Source organism: Pogoniulus pusillus, chromosome 6 (genome assembly GCF_015220805.1).
Source record: "Pogoniulus pusillus isolate bPogPus1 chromosome 6, bPogPus1.pri, whole genome shotgun sequence".
Classification (NCBI taxonomy): domain Eukaryota; kingdom Metazoa; phylum Chordata; class Aves; order Piciformes; family Lybiidae; genus Pogoniulus; species Pogoniulus pusillus.
This window is the reverse complement of record NC_087269.1, coordinates 14,609,024-14,624,363: the sequence shown is the minus strand read 5'-3', so window position 1 is coordinate 14,624,363 and position 15,340 is coordinate 14,609,024. Positions and strand designations below refer to the sequence as shown.

The 15,340-nt window shown below is 45.0% G+C and overlaps 1 protein-coding gene across 1 annotated transcript in view; it reads left to right on the top strand.

Annotated features, from left to right (window-relative positions):
* Positions 1–15,340, top strand: part of FBXW4 (F-box and WD repeat domain containing 4) — a 65,809-nt gene that overhangs the window by 16,238 nt on the left and 34,231 nt on the right. The window contains exons 4-5 of the mRNA XM_064144537.1: positions 146–278; positions 2,788–2,882. Coding sequence (XP_064000607.1) covers positions 146–278; positions 2,788–2,882 — 228 coding nt within the window. The remainder of the gene's footprint in view (positions 1–145; positions 279–2,787; positions 2,883–15,340) is intronic.

Sequence of the window (15,340 nt, the reverse complement as noted above, 5' to 3'; positions counted from 1 at the left end):
GAGTTTAATAGTGGTGCGTGAATTTCACCTCCCATGAGAGATCAGTCCTGCTTTTTTTTGTGGCACTGCTAAGCACAAATAAAAAGTCCATGTCCAATGGAGTTGCACCTGATACAGACTTCCTGCCTGGGGATTTGTTTTTCAGAGATGGAAATATTGTCCTTCACAAGATCCGTGGCTCCTATAGTGTCAAGTTCTCTGCACATGAACAGGAGGTGAGCTGTGTGGATTTCCAAGGTGGCTACATTGTCAGCGGCTCCCGCGATAGAACAGCAAAGGTGAGCAGTGACATTCCAGCAGGTGCTGCTGCAGAGGTGGCCTCAGACATCTTGTGCCATGAGTGCTGAAGTGTCAGCAGAACTGTTGTGAGCCCTGTCTTGTATGTGTGCAGGAGCACTGTCTGTCTTGGCATAGGCTCATATCTCTGAAGAGAAGCTTGCTATGCCATGCTTTTAAGAAAGATGTTTGGCAGTACCTTATGGCATCAACTGCTGGATTAAACTAGGAAGCACAGAAGGCAGCAGCTGATCTTTTGCTTCTTTCACTGTACATCTGTCTAGCACTGTAGTCAAGATCCATGCCATTTAGTCTGAAGTATGCTATATCTCAAGCACATCCTTGTTTTGTGATGCAGTGCTGTTTCATGTGCTCTCTGTTGTATATTTGATCTCTTTAAGGGACAGCATATCTTTTCTGAATCTATGGAGTTGTAATATATTTATGTGTTTTGTTGTGATGTTGCTTTTTTTTGTTTGCTTGCTTTGGAGTTTTTGTTTGTTTTGCTTGTTGGTTTGTAAACCAGGAGTGAAGTTAGACTGTGAATCCTGTTAGCTCGCATTTTTCTCTTTCATTTGGCATTACTGAATCCTGTCACTTAATTTTTGTTTATTTGTTCTCAAGGCAGGACCTTCTTATTTTTTTTTTTAAGTATTTTAGTCCTCTGGACCTGGTTGGCAGTGCTGTATTCTTAAATGGGCTTGGAAAGTTGTTCTCCTGAACTGTAACCAGGTCTGGTTTAGCACTTTAGGAGACTCCATGTAGATGTTTAACCCTTGTCCTGCTGGCATGATGCAGTACCTGTAGCATCTTCACAACCACTTGTTGCATCGTTTGAAGTGGTTACAGTGTGCTCAAAGCTTTCCTTGCTGTTTGGGGTAGGCTGGTGGATACTCTTGGTCCCAGGTACATGTTATACAACGTTAATGGAGATAAGAGGAAAAACTGCCATTTGTGTTTTGCAAGAGGGGAAGTTGGGCCACTGAAAAGTCTCTTTCAAGGTTTTATAGGATGCCCATGGTAATGGGTAAACATCTGATGCGCTGCTGAGCCACACACCTTGCACTATTTGTTCTCGTTGATTGCTCTGTATAGGTGTACTGCTGCATAAAGGCACTCCCAGAAGAACAGTGTTCAGATGCAAAGGGCATTGCTGGGGATACTGCTTGCCTCCTGGGAAGCAAAGCCTTGAGATGCTGCTTTGTCTCACGCTTTAGCGAGGCTACTTCTTTCTGTTCTGTGGAGCCTCTTTGCTGAGTGTCGTCTTGCTGCTTCCTTGCCAGCCTAAGGACAGACCTCCCTGACCTTGAGAATAAATTCCTGAAGGCCAGAGAGGAATTTAAGGCTGTTTTTCTTGGAGATAGTGTGAGATCTTACCCACCCAGTGCTCCCTCCAGTATAGGCTCTGGGGATGTTCACCTCTTATTTTTTATCATCTCTTTTGTAGGCTGCCGTGTTTGTGTGAATGAGACTCTTGGAGAATGGAAGGGAATCCCTACCAGCCTTTTAGAGGGGCTCTAAGTGTCTAAGCTATTGAGGGCTCTGCTGAGTGTTGATTAGGACTAAGCTCTGAAGAGCTGCTAATGTACATTCTTGTGTGATAGGCAGCAGATAGTGTTCTCTGAGCAATATTTTTAACCTGTAGGAGATAGGGATGCCTTAAAAGAGTTAAGCTTTTCTGCTTCTTCTGCTGACACAAGGTGCTAAATTCCCCGCTGACAAGAATAGCCTGCAATCTTGGGCATTATCAACAAACAAACAAATAGGGCACTCCCATCTTTGAAATCCTGAAGTGAAACGTTGGGAGCGAGTTACAGAGAAGCGAGGGGCTAAAATACTGTTGGCCAAGAATGAAGGCAAGGTGGAAAAAATGAAGGCCACAGACAGAGGTCCCAGCAAGAATCTATTGGGCTGGGAAACAAAGGTGGGGAAGTGGTAAGCTGGTGGAAAGGCATGTGCCTCAGCATGCACTGGCGAGAGAAGGAAGTGATTCTCTCAGGTTGTCAGTGAGCAAGGGGGGGCCTATTTGAAAATAGCCTGGCATACACTTAAGAAATTTGGTTGAAAGGGAATGAGTTTGTGAAAAGTATTTTACAGGATAGCAAATGATTAATTTTGTAGATACGAATAGAAATTTTTCAGCGTGGTGCAAAACCTTCCTACGCTGTTCAAGAGAACAGCAGAGATTTGAACAAATAGAATTTATTTAACTGTGAGTGGTGAGGGGTTTCTGTGAGTGCTGCCCTAGAGATCATGTGGTGTTGGAGGTGCTCTCTCCTGTTACCAGTGGGATGGAAGGCCATCCTCATAAACTGAATCTTTGTGTAACTTTTAAGTGTGTTTTTTTCTGCCAGGGATTGGCTTTTCTCCTTAAAACTAAGTAATAGGAATTCAGGGAGAGGATGTCAGGGAGGGTGAGCATGGTGGTTTGGGCAGCTCTTCCAGCACAACAACAGCAATATGCATCCTACCTTCTGAATGATGTGGCATAACATACATTTCTCTCTTTAGGTTTGGTCCCTGTCCGCAGGCAGAGTTGGGCAGTGTCTACATACAGTGCAGACAGAGGATCGAGTGTGGTCCATTGCTATCAGCCCGTTATTAAGGTAATTGAGATCTCTTTATTCCTAATTTCCAACAGACAGAAGGAGAGGACTTGGACAGGTTGTGTCTATAAATCTCTCTTAGGCACCAGCATAACACTTCTGGGACTCAGTTTGGGTGGAGGCTGCAGCAGGAGCTTGGGGAAGGTCATGTGGTCATTGTTCCTTTTAACAGTGATCTGCTCATAAAGAAACTGACAATAGCCCTGAGTTTTTGTTGCTGTCTCAGGTGGGACCTGTTAGTTCCTACTCGCAGAGCAAACGCTCTGACTTGCTAATTAGAAGTAATGAGCTGGATCCTCTTGAGGTTTTCTGTACTGAAAAGATGCCAACTTGTATTCTCATTCTCTGGCAGAAGAGATGCCAAACGAAAACGTCTCTGCTTGGGAGCTCTGTGCAATGATTAGAGTTTGATTTTCTTTGAGTATGCTGAACTGGGAAAGGTGTAAGTAGCTTTCAGGGATGAGGTTTTCCAGCCTTTATTGTCTGTACTCCTGGGCATAATGTTACTACAACTTCAGCATGAGAAGCAAGGGCAGTATCTACACCAGAATCTTCGGAAGTGTTTTTTTTTTAAGTGCTTTTGCTCTTGAGGAAGTAAAGATCTGAGAAACTTAAACTCTTGCTGTTAAAATCTTACTTTCACTAGCAACAATCTGCCTCTTGGTTCACTGCAGGTCTGCTGCATGCAAGAGACTTTTCCCTCGAGGAAGAGCTCCTTGTTGCTGCCCATGTGATGGCTGCAACTAGTGAATTTTAGGCCTCTGCAAAACCCAAGTACTTCCCACAACTACTGTCTGCATTAGATCCCTGAGCTTGGTTTCGCAGGCAGCAGAAATTTAGTGATGTGAAGCTCATGGTGTTATCAAAGAAATGACCCTCAATGCCTGATACGATTTTGTCATTCCCTCAACCCATTGCTTCAAGTGTTTGAAACAGGATTTTTCAAGAAGTGACATGTTCCTTAATGCTGCTGCAAGACGTTAGATAGAACATCTTTGCTGTCTTCCGTGCTGCAAGAGCCCCATCTCTAGCAGATAGGCTCTGGCTCTAGTACCATGGCTGGTTAGAGCCCAGTGGTATGCTGCTTCCTAGTCCTAAGTGATGACCTACTGAGATGGCCTCTTGTCAGGACAGTGTTCTTCTCCATGATGTGCATGCTTGTGCATACTCTGTCACAATATTTACCCACAGTCTTCCCCCCTCTCTTTTTTTCCCTGCAGGGTGATAAATGGGAGGTAGCAGAACAGCTTCCCTATGACCAAGTGGGCTTAAATTGTGCGCTCACAATTTTTTTTTGTGAGATTGTGGACTATACCAGCCTCCCCCACCAGCCTGCTGTACCACCCCCCTTTACCCCTCCAGATTTTGGGGAGGGGGTGTGGAAAATTAGAGCCAATTAGACACGTCATTAATTCTTCAATTTGACGGCTGATATAGCAGGGCCTGAAACACGCTGCTGACCTCGTATAATGGAAACCCTGCTCCTTAACATATTGGCGGTGGGAGAAGTTAATTAAAATTCCACAGAGGGAAGGTGTCGGCTAACCTATAAACCTGTCGCTTCTCAGAACAAATCGCAGCTATCCTAGAAGAGGGAGAGGATCAGAGCAGGGAGGGCATGTGGTGGGGGAGGGCCAGGGCAAGGAGCAGGGGGCAGGGGGGGGATGAATTTTTCACTAATAGGTTTTATTGCTTGCTGTCTAATGAGAGTGAGTATCAAAAAGATAATATCTGGTTTCTGGCAAGGTCTGGTTTGGGGAGCTTTGTGGTGTCTGTTCTACCTGCAGGAGCCCATTATTTCACCATGTGTATTCCCTGTGCTCCTTAGGAACTTGCGCAAAACTTCTCCTCCCTTGCAGTCCCCATCTTTCTTTCCAGAGCTTGGATACACAACCTCAGTGAGGCTGAACGTGGCCTATAACCTCCACTTCCTCCTAAACATTTGACTTGCCCTTCTGGCTCTCCTTTTTCACTTGTGCTCCTCCATAACTCCATAAGATTGGATAGTTCTGCTGGTGTAGGACTGCTGTAGAATTGGGCTCCATCCACCTAAGTATTTTGGCCCATCGTTGCTGAGGACCCCCTAGCTGTGGCTACTGTGGAGACACAGAGCTTGGGAACAACTCAAAGCAGTTGTATTTGCTAGGGTAGGAGCATGGAGTACTGCTCTAGCTCTAACCATTTAGAAGCACTTTGGAGAGGCTGCAGTTTCCTGACCTGGAGATTTTCCAGATCTAAGACTCTCTAGAGTAGTTAGAGTTGTATTCTTACTGAACCTCAGCTGTTAATGGGCAAGGCTGAAACTTTACATCTTGCTTTTTGGTAAAATCTCCCTCTCTTTGAAGCTTCTTTAGAAGGTTCTATGTGCTCCCGACCCATAGCTGAGTTTTTTGCTGTAGTCCAACTTTGCTGCTCTGCTGCTCTCATGGACAATGTGTGTATATCTCAATTAAACTTCAGAGACTTGTGCTCTTAAAGTGCAGCTTCTGTCTTCAGGTGTTTTTCTTGGGTGTTGTGCTTAGGTTTGTCCACAGTTTACCTGTGTCGCTACATGGATCCTCCTGCAGATGTGCTGAATTTGGCAGGAGGCTTCACAGGATCACAGGGTGTTAGGGGGTTCCTTGCTTTTCATGTAGTGATGCCAGGATGGACATTTGGAGGATCTGCAGACAGAATGGTCCCTGTAAGGGAGATTAAGTAGGCTAAAACAGTAGCAAGAGCACTGGATCTTTTCTTACTGTGCAGAGAACTGTGCTTAGTCCTTAGGATAAATTTTTCAGCCGTGGAAGTGCCTTCACATCCACTTGCCATTGGAGCTTTATTGCTCTGGAGATCCTTAACAGTGCCCCGCAGGATAGTGAAGATGGAGAGATTGCTGTGTTTCTTCTGGGCTTTCAGCAGGTCTTCTGCTTAGATGTGCTGGTTGATGTGTCTTTAACAGTAGGTCCCACATTGCCTGTCATGTCAGGGACTTGACAGGAGTTTGAGAGAATCCTTAAAATTAGGTGTCTCAGCTTGCTCCAGCAATGTTTAAATTGGTCTCCAAAGCTGTGCTGCTCCATGGATTGGTAAAATGCTGCACTTGAGGCTCTATACCCTTAAACCATGTTTCTTTACTGCTTGCAATCCCTTCCCTGCCCTGAGTTCATTTGCCTTTTGAACTCAGCATCATGCTGATGTTAAACTTTCATTTACTGGTGCCTGCTGCAGTGACTTATGTGTGCTCAGGGACTAAGGCAAGCTTGCGTGCAGTGGACCAATGCAAACGTGCAAAGTGAGACAAACCCAGGGGTCTCTAGTGGAATAGTGACACCACCTTCATACTTTGTAATTCCCTGACATGGCAGCAGCCACAGAAGAGAAGTGACCACTGCATACTGTATATTGTGAGGTTTATGGAGAAAATGAGGTCCAACTGCCTGATGTTTCTGGATGCAGAGACATAAGACTTACAATATGTGTTGTACTACTAAAATGTTTATTTAAGAAAAAAAAAATATATGTTTTTAGCTATTTTGTAAACTGTAAACGTGTAAACTGGAAGGGAAAGGGAAAAGGGAACCTTGATGTTAAAATCGTTATTAATCTTGGATTCAGAAATCTAAGATGGCTTTTTCCTGCTTCATCTGGCCACTGGCATTTACTATACAGATTAAACAACATTTATTATAAGAGCTGCTCTTCCCATCATGTCTGTTGGCTTTTGAAGCAAGAAAAGAGATGATGGAGGCACAAAAATTGCTTTCAGTGTGCACCTATAGGTGCTAGGAAACCTGTGATGCAATGCCAGGCAGCTGTAATGTGCCCTATTGCAGCAGAGATGTGCTTTGGGGGTGTGAGTATTCAGGTTTATTCCAGACAGGAGGAAAGTTTTTGTTCTAAGGACTGGCTATCTGTGATGAATGTTTAATTTAAAGGAAAATAATTCCTTCTGTGAGCAGTTGAATTAAAAAAGCCAGGCTTGCTCTGTCTCTTCTATTTATGCAGTGCTGTAGTTAAGGCCTGACAATCTTCTATTTTAATATGCTAGTTTGAATCTCTGTTAACCTGACAGCTTCTCCCATGGAATATTATGGGAAAGTAATAGCTGGGCAGATCTCTGCCCCTGTGGACAACCTTAGACAAATTGTAAAACATACCCAAAACTTGGTGGGGAAAAGAAGGAAGAGAAGAGTTACTGACAGGTAACTTGACTGAATGGGCTTCTCTTCCACTGGGCACAGTCAAAATGATTAATTCTGAGGGCTTCTCATTAGTGGTTATCTGGAAACTTTTGTGAAAGAGAAACAGTCTCATCATGCAGATTACAATAGAGCAAAACAACTCACTTGAGTCAGAGCAGCTTCACAGTGTTTTTAACTGTACGATTGAAACCCTAATGTGCAGCAGTGAAAGCATTTGATAATGTTACCCCCACCCGCATTTCTTGCTCCACAGAAGATATCCCCTATTGCATATCAAGCTGAGCTGTTGGCTGTAGTAGTGCTCTGTTGAGACCTGTTGTGTTTGCAGAGTGAACCTCTCCAAGCCTGCTAGGACGTGGGATGAGTTACTGGGTTTTGTTCTGGTTTGTGCATTGCCAGTGAAAGAGCAGGCAGCAATAGCTCTGCTGTCCTTGGGGATCTCTGTAGAGCCTGGTTGGTTTGAATAATTGAGAGGGGTCTCTGACCTGCAGCTGTTTCTTAAGCAAGGGCAGGAAGAACCTGCTCAACTGTGAGATCCCAGGGTGGACTTGCAGAGTTAGTAGTGGTGTTAACTACCATCTCTTACTGACCTTGGAGAGTGATCTGGATGTGGATTTCTAGAGATATGCAATAGTCATAACTGACTTGGTGCTCTTTCACCTCAAAGCTGAAGAGCAGGAAATGAGTATCAGTTTCTCCCCTCTGGAGCTAGAATGACACCTGTGTCTTATCCATGTGCCCTGATTGTTCCCTTGATGTTGGGAGGAAGAAGACTTTGTTTTACCTTCTTTAATTGTGTGACAACGACTCTGTTTGGCCTTCTTCACATGGCTGAACACATGAACATGTCCCTTTTCCCTTTCCTCTAGAAACAAACATGTATGCCAACACTTCTATAGAATGCAAAACTGCAACTTAACCTTTTTTTGCCTTTTTCCTTTGCCCTCTACAGCTTACAGAAATTATGACAATAGTTCCTTTTTGTAACTTTTGGCCAATACTCTAATGTATGTATTTTCTGTGACTCTGTGAATTGGCTCACTAGTGGTTGTGGGCAGGTGAAGCAGGTTTTGGAAGACAATAGCTGAGTTGGAACTCACTCACATCTGTTTTGAATCCTGTAGAGCTGTGCTGCATATTAATTTTTTTTTCCTTTTTTTTTTTTCTTTCTTTTTTTCTCCCCCTGAAGCTTTTGTCTTATCTTTCCCCATTCTTGAGGGTAGTTTATGTCTTGGAAGTCTTGGGGGAAGCATCTTTCTTGTGCTGCTTGGTTTGCACAGGATAATCCATGTCTGTTTAATTGATGTGACAGAAGAAATTTAGTTGAGGGGGCTGGCAGCCTTATGGTTTGAGGTTTCTATTTTCAGTTTGTGATCGTTTTCTTTTTAGCTTTTTAAATTTGCAGAGGGAGAAGGCAACTTCACTAGACCTTGGCTGCTGTTTACCTTTGCTTGACTGTGCAGTGTGCCTTTGTTTTTCCACCTTTGATCAGTGTCCTGCCAACAGATAATTTAGCAATTGCATCCCAGGGTGGAAGTGTGGAGTTAATGTTAAAATTAGGGTGTTTTTTTTTTCTCCTTTCCTAACTTCTCTGACTGATGGAGCAGAGAAGGGGAGAGGGGAGGTGAAGTGGGCCATAAATTCTGGTCCTGATGATTCTGCTTCTTGTAGAGAAATGAAAGCCTCTGATGTCTCTTCAGCACTTTCATTAACATTTAAATTAAGGGTTTGTTTTTCAGGCTGCTTCAGTCAAAGCCTGACACACGGAGGCTGTTCTCTCTTTTTCTCCCTTTTTTAGCTTGCAAATTGGTGTACAATAGTAATCACTGCCATTTTGTTTTTTTCTGATCTCTCAGGAGGGCAGCGACCTGACAAGCAGTACCAGAGGTTCAAAGAGAATCAGAAACAATGCAAAGGTAGATGGGCAAGAGGATGCCAGGTTTCACTCCTACAATTAGAGCGGTGTCTGCTCCCTCCCCTGAGTTTCAAAGGGCTGCTTTTCGTCGTAGGAGGGGCAGAGATGGACAGAAAGGGGTGGACCTTTCTTGCATGGTGAGAGTCCCAGGTGCAGATGCTTCTAACCAGGCTCAGGATGTGAGCCCATGCCCTGAGGTGGTAAGTGGAGCTGTAGTGTCCTAAGATAGCAGCCTAGTCCTTGTAAAGTTGATTCACTCTGAGGACAGCAGGACCCTGGTGTGCTGTCAAATTGGCATTTGAAAGGAGGGCAATAGTGAAGGATATTGTCCTGAAGTAAGAAACTTGTCTCTCTGTGCTGCAGTGCTGTAGTCATGTCTGCTCTGAGCACTGCATCCTACTGTAATGGTAGAGGAGATAGCTGGTTTGAAGTGTCCCTTTGGATCTTGGATTACAGTAGTCTAAACCAAGCTATGTTGTGTTGTATCTAAATAATTTCTGGTATAGGAGCTGGCTGGTTTAACATCAATAAGGAAAAACTGTCTTCCACCTGCTTCAGCAGTTGTGTAAGAGCAAAGGAGCAAGGGAATGGCACCGAGTTGCAGTGGAGAAGCAGTACAGTAGGACATGTGACTCTCTGACTCAAAATTCCTGTGGAGACTTCTATTTGGCACCTCCTGCTCAGCTGGTCCTCGCTGATCAGCTGCACTTCTGAGAGGAGTTGGGGGAACTTTGAATAGCACTGAAATGGTGTCTTTCGTGAGCTGAAAGTGTATAAAAGCAAATCGAGAGAGGTTCTTCTTCCCCTCTGCTACACAATAGTGAGACTTCACCAGGAATATTGCATCCAGTTTTGGGCTCCCCAATTCAGGAGGGGCAGGAATCTGCTTGAGAGAATCAGTGGAGGGCTACGGGATGATAAAGGACTGGAGCCCTGCCTTATGAGGAGAGGCTGAGGAACCTGGGTCTTTTTAGTCTGGAGAAGAGAAGACTGAGAGGGGATCTGATAAATGTTTATAAATATCTGAGGGCTGGGTGTCAAGAGGGAAGGGACAGCCTCTTCTCAGTTGTGCCCTGTGATAGGACAAGGGGTAGTGGATGTAAACTACATCACAGGAAGTTCCACCTCAATAGGAGGAAGAACTTCTTTACTGTAAGGGTCATGGAGCACTGGAACAGTTCCCCAGAGAGGTGGTGGAGTTTTCTGCTCTAGAGAAGACCTGTCTGGATGTGTTCATGTGTGACCTGCACTAGATTATATGGTCCTGCTCTGGCCAGGGGAGTTGGACTCGATCTCCAGAGGTCACTTCCAACCTCTAACATCCTGTGACCCTATGAAAGGGCAAGAAGAAAATGAGCCAACATATGAACAAAGTGTTTGGCATAACGAAACCTACAGATTGGTTGCTGTGACTGTCAACACTGTTTATGCCTTCACTCTACCACCACTGTGCATTTCCTTGCCTTTTACTAAAAGCTTGATCCAGATAGGCATTGAAGGATGCCAACAGGATGTGAGCAGCAATCTGACAGTAGGATCAGAAAAGGTCTTCCCTGTATGGTGGTAGGTATGATACCAATTAAAGTTTCTGCTTCTTCAAGATTGGTCTTGTGTGTGCCAGTGATAGCCATGATTTATAACATACGGCTTTTCTGAAGCACCTCATTCAGAATCATGCACTTGCAGAAGCCTCTTATATGTGCTGATAAATGTTTGTGGATTTTTGATGATGTTTTGGGTTAAGGCATTTCCCCCTGATTTGTGTGAACTGTAACAGACTGTAAGCTGTCAGTGTTGCCAGGTTGTCTTAACTGTTCTGTAACTGAGTGTATGGTGATGACTTTCAGATAGCGAGAGACACAGAACAGTTTTTCAGGGGTGGATGATCTTGCCCATATTCTAAGTGCTCAGGAGCTGTGTGGTGGGATGTGCTTCTCTGATTGTATTTGGCCCCTGCTCTCTTTTGTACCACTCACCCGATTGCTTTGTTGCTGCAGGTGAGCACTAACACCTCTCTGAGAGATTTTTGCATAGTCCTAAGAACTATCACCATCAACACCCTCTTAGTTTCTTCATCCCATATAATGCAAGGGGAATTCAGAATGTCTGCTCTGCACTGCAGGCATCCATCCAGGCTTCCAGGTGCTTCAGCTTTTGGAGATTCATAAGTTCATGCCCACTGAGCTTTTCTTCTGTAGGGCCCAGTGTTGGGTGGTGCTGGTGAAACCCACAGCCTGTACTAACCAAAGCTGCTGGGAATGAGAAAGAGGATGCTTGCTACTTGTCACACAGAGTCCTTGATTGTGACTTCTGAGCTGCTTCCAGCGTTGCTCAGCCTAACTTTTCAATAAGGAAAGCTTTTAATCTAAGCTCTCCTGAGAGTGGATGCTAGCATGGAGTCTTGTTTCGCTGCCCCGGTGGTACTTGCGGCAAGTGTGCCACGGCACTAACTGGGGTAACTCCTCCTAAATTCTCTTTAGAAACTCCACTGTATTTATGGGTGGGGAGGGTGGGGGGATGCCTGCCCTCCCACCTTACCCCTTGTTGTCTCAAAAGGCCCTGGTGCATCTTTGATTAGGTGCAGGTCAAAAGAATTTCCACATCGTGACCTTAATAACTGGGGTTGATTGGCAGGCGGTCTGTGGAGAGGGAGCAGCCTGTCCCTTTCATCTCCCTTGGTGCCATGCTGGGACAATGGGCCAGCATATTTTCCTTGTTGTTCCTCATTTGAAAAGGGTCTGGTATCTCTACTAGGTACCTGTGACATGGGGGTCTTGATTGGGGTCTCATAAAGGGCCCCGTCAGTGTGTCCAAAGGCCAGGAATACAAAGGCGATCAGTGGGTGGGGGTCTCAGCTGACCACTGAAGAAGGGGAGGGGAGGGTCCTGGAAGCAGTGGAGGGAGAAGCAACCCCTGATGGGAGACCTTAAAGGGGGGTGGAGGGAGAGGAGGCGGCAGCCCATTTTTGTCCCGAACTCATCAAGCACATCTGCAGAATTGTCCCAGCCGCTGCCTCCCAGTTTCAAAAGAAAATGATCGTTTGATAAACCGTCCTGATTCACCACTTTCTCACAAGGGAGGGAGACCCACCTTTGACCTCTATGATTTCACATTGGGCCCAGCTCCCCACCATCAAATTGCTGGGGAAACTTTGAAATGCATCCCTTGCGTTCTCTCTCCTTTTCCTTCTTTCCTCTCTCTGCTCCCCCTGTCCTTTTTTAATTTTTTTTTTCCTGCCCTCCCCCTCCTCTTTTTTTCCTCCTCCTCCTCCTCCTCTTCCCATCACCCCCACCTTCCCTGCTCTCCCGCTTTGTAAAACCAGCAAGCGTACTGCTTTGGAGTTTAGGCAAGTAATTAGTAAAATCTTTTCTGCAGCACAATAAACCCACGGCGCTTGGCCTGCATATTCCCACACCATTTACATACTCGCGGGCATTCGAGAAAACAGGTGGCATTCCCAGTGCGTCGCTGCCTATCCACATCGTTTGGAAAGCAGGCAGGGGAGGCTGCTGGGACCCGCTCGCTCCTGCGAGCTATAGGAATGTGCATGAATATATTAAAATGTTTCCACACAATGCTTGTATTTTCCAAGGGGAAGAGGCATCTCGTGGATGAAAGGCGGCTGGCCCAGACACAAGCCTCTTCCAAACGCTCTTTCCCACTCGGGGTTTGTTCGCATGGACCAGATAGAGAGGGGGCCTGGGGGGGAGGAAAGGGCAAGGGTGCTATCTCTGAAGAGTAAATCTTTGTGTGCCTCCTGCCTGCTCCCTGTTTGTGGTCTCTGTCGAGTTACGGAGGGAGCTGCGTCTGTGGAGCAGGGCAGGATGGAGGGGGATCGTCAGGGCTCTCTGCAGAAGCTTTTGGAGGCCTGGCAAACGTAGAGAGGAAATAGCTTGTAATGGAGTTCCTAGCTCTGACTGACGGAATTGAGGGGCTGCAGCAGGAAAATGATTGGGAGGGAGCTGGCTATCTTGGACAGTGTTAGCAAAGTGCCCATTAATAACAAACCCCAGCCTTGCTGTTTTTCCAGCTTAATCTTGATGTCCAGGAACAGGTTGCTGAATGCACAGCTTGGGCAAGGTATTCAGCTATTCCTCTTTTTTTTTTTTCCCTGAGAGGGTACTTGCTCCAGGCAGGGCACAGAAGAACCCAGCAGTTCCCACTTCGTTTCATTTGGGAACTGCTTATCTGTGTTTCTTCCAAAGAGGTTCTTTGAGTGCTTTCAACTTGCAGGGTATCTGACAACAGATGTGTGATGAAACTTCTGTTGGGAAAGTGTAGATCAGAGACTTTCTTTCTAATGGATGAGAATTGGAGGAGAGAATTGAAGGCAGATGTCAAATATGAGTAATGAATGGATTTAGGATCAGGATAGGCATGTAGAGAAGACCTTCCACTTTAGAGATATTGTTGGGCAGGCTGCAGAGGGAACTCACTGGAGGAAACAGATGTAAATTAGTGACTGGACATTTATTTTAAATTGTTTTTCTAAAAGAATATTTTGGTGAAAATGGTTCAAATTTCAATGGGAAGTAGTGTGACAACAGCATGTTGATCTGAATACCTGTCTCATGTGCTACATGTAGAAGGCTCTTCTGGGCAGTCACTGTGCCTAGATGGGATCTGCCCTGCAGATTTCCAGGTGTCCCTACAGCCATACAGAATCTACAGCAGCACGAATTTATGGGTGCTGTGAAAAGCTGTTCCAAAGCTCACACTACCCAGCTCAAGCCTGTACTCTTTTCAAGGAACTTCAGAAGATAGGCTCTCAGAACAAGGCATAACCCATTTAGAGAGGAGTGGGAATAGCTTTATTTAGATCTTCTAAGCTAAGCCAACTTTCCTTGTCCTTTCTGACCAGACTCTCTCTGTGATTGGAGAGAATGTATACCCCAGCCCTGTAAAAATCTAAACAATCCAGCATCTCAAAACCTTTTTCAAAAGGGTATTCTTGCATAGCATCTGCTCCTAAAATGGATCTGCAGGAGTAGCAAAGGTCTGTAATGCTGTTTCTCCCAGCTGGCCTGCACTGGTCGTACTGATGTTGGTCATGGTGCAAAGGTCTCTAACCTTTTGTTGGAAACAACCAAAAACATAACTGGCAAGATGGCTTACTTTTTATTTTTAATTATTGTCTTCCCAATTCCCTGCTCCTCCCCTTCATCTTTCTGCATCTCTTAAAGAGGCAGTGGAGGGAAAAAAGCTTTGGTTTTTGTTTGGGAAGGGGGTTAGGAAGGCGACGTGGCCCCTGCAACCTCTCATAGGGGTGTCTTGTCAGGGCGCGGCATGAAGGGCACAAACAGATCATAACCTTTAAATGAAAATGTGATGGAGGGGAGAGATGAAAGCAGTGAAACAAATTAGATACATCTAGAGGGGGTGCTCAACTGGAGAAAATTAGCATTTCTTCCTAATTGGAGTGCAGGGCATTCCATTACAGGGTTTCATTACCAGGAGGGAAGCACTGGGCCTCTTTGGAGGATTCTCCCTTGCCCTCAGTTCTTCTAAAAGGGAGAAAATATATTTGGGAGAGAAATAAGAAAAGACTGAATGTGTTGGAGTGCAGGCTTCAGACTGCTGCAGGGAGATGAATCATAGTAAAGCACCAGGCCTCTGTTAGGAGAAGGAATTGATGGTTGTGTGCACATGAGATCAGGTGCTAGTCCTAGTTTTTCTGAAGGAAACAAAAAAGGTTACAGGAGGATGCAGGTGATGGCAACCTTGTGATGCTAGTGCTTGTTGAATCAATTTTGTGGATTCTACCCAAAATGCACTAGTTTAAAGTATAGGAATATGTTTCATGACTAAGATCAGTGGAGTCTGTTTAGGCCTTTTTCACACTGCACATCAAGTCTGTGTTGTGCAAAGCTCTTGGTCAAAATGTGGCTGTGCAATTCTGCCTCTGACTGGAGCTTCTAGAATAAAATGTCTTGTGGCTATGCTGGGGCTTGTGCATAGCTTGGTGGTCCAAATAGTTTGTGCCAGCTTGAGAAACAGGCATGCATGGCTGCTCTTTATATGTGCATAGATACTGTTTATATGTGTATCTTTATGTATAAATGGGTGCTAAAAATAACTTGGGTGTGGAATTCAAGGGACAAGGTTTTGCACTGCATCTCTGGATTAGAAGTAGAGGGACACGGTTTCTTTTTTCCAAGCAGGGATTGGATTATTTCTCAGATGGGCTTTCAGAAGAGAAGAGTTAAAAAGGAAAAATAAAAAGGAAAAGAATTGCTTCAGGCATGTGGTGTGCAGTGTATGTTGCTCTGTCAATCTACAGTTATAAAACTTCCTATTCCAGCTCAGAAGAGTCAATATATAAGCACAGAAATGTACATTGTAGGAAACTGCTGAAGGAA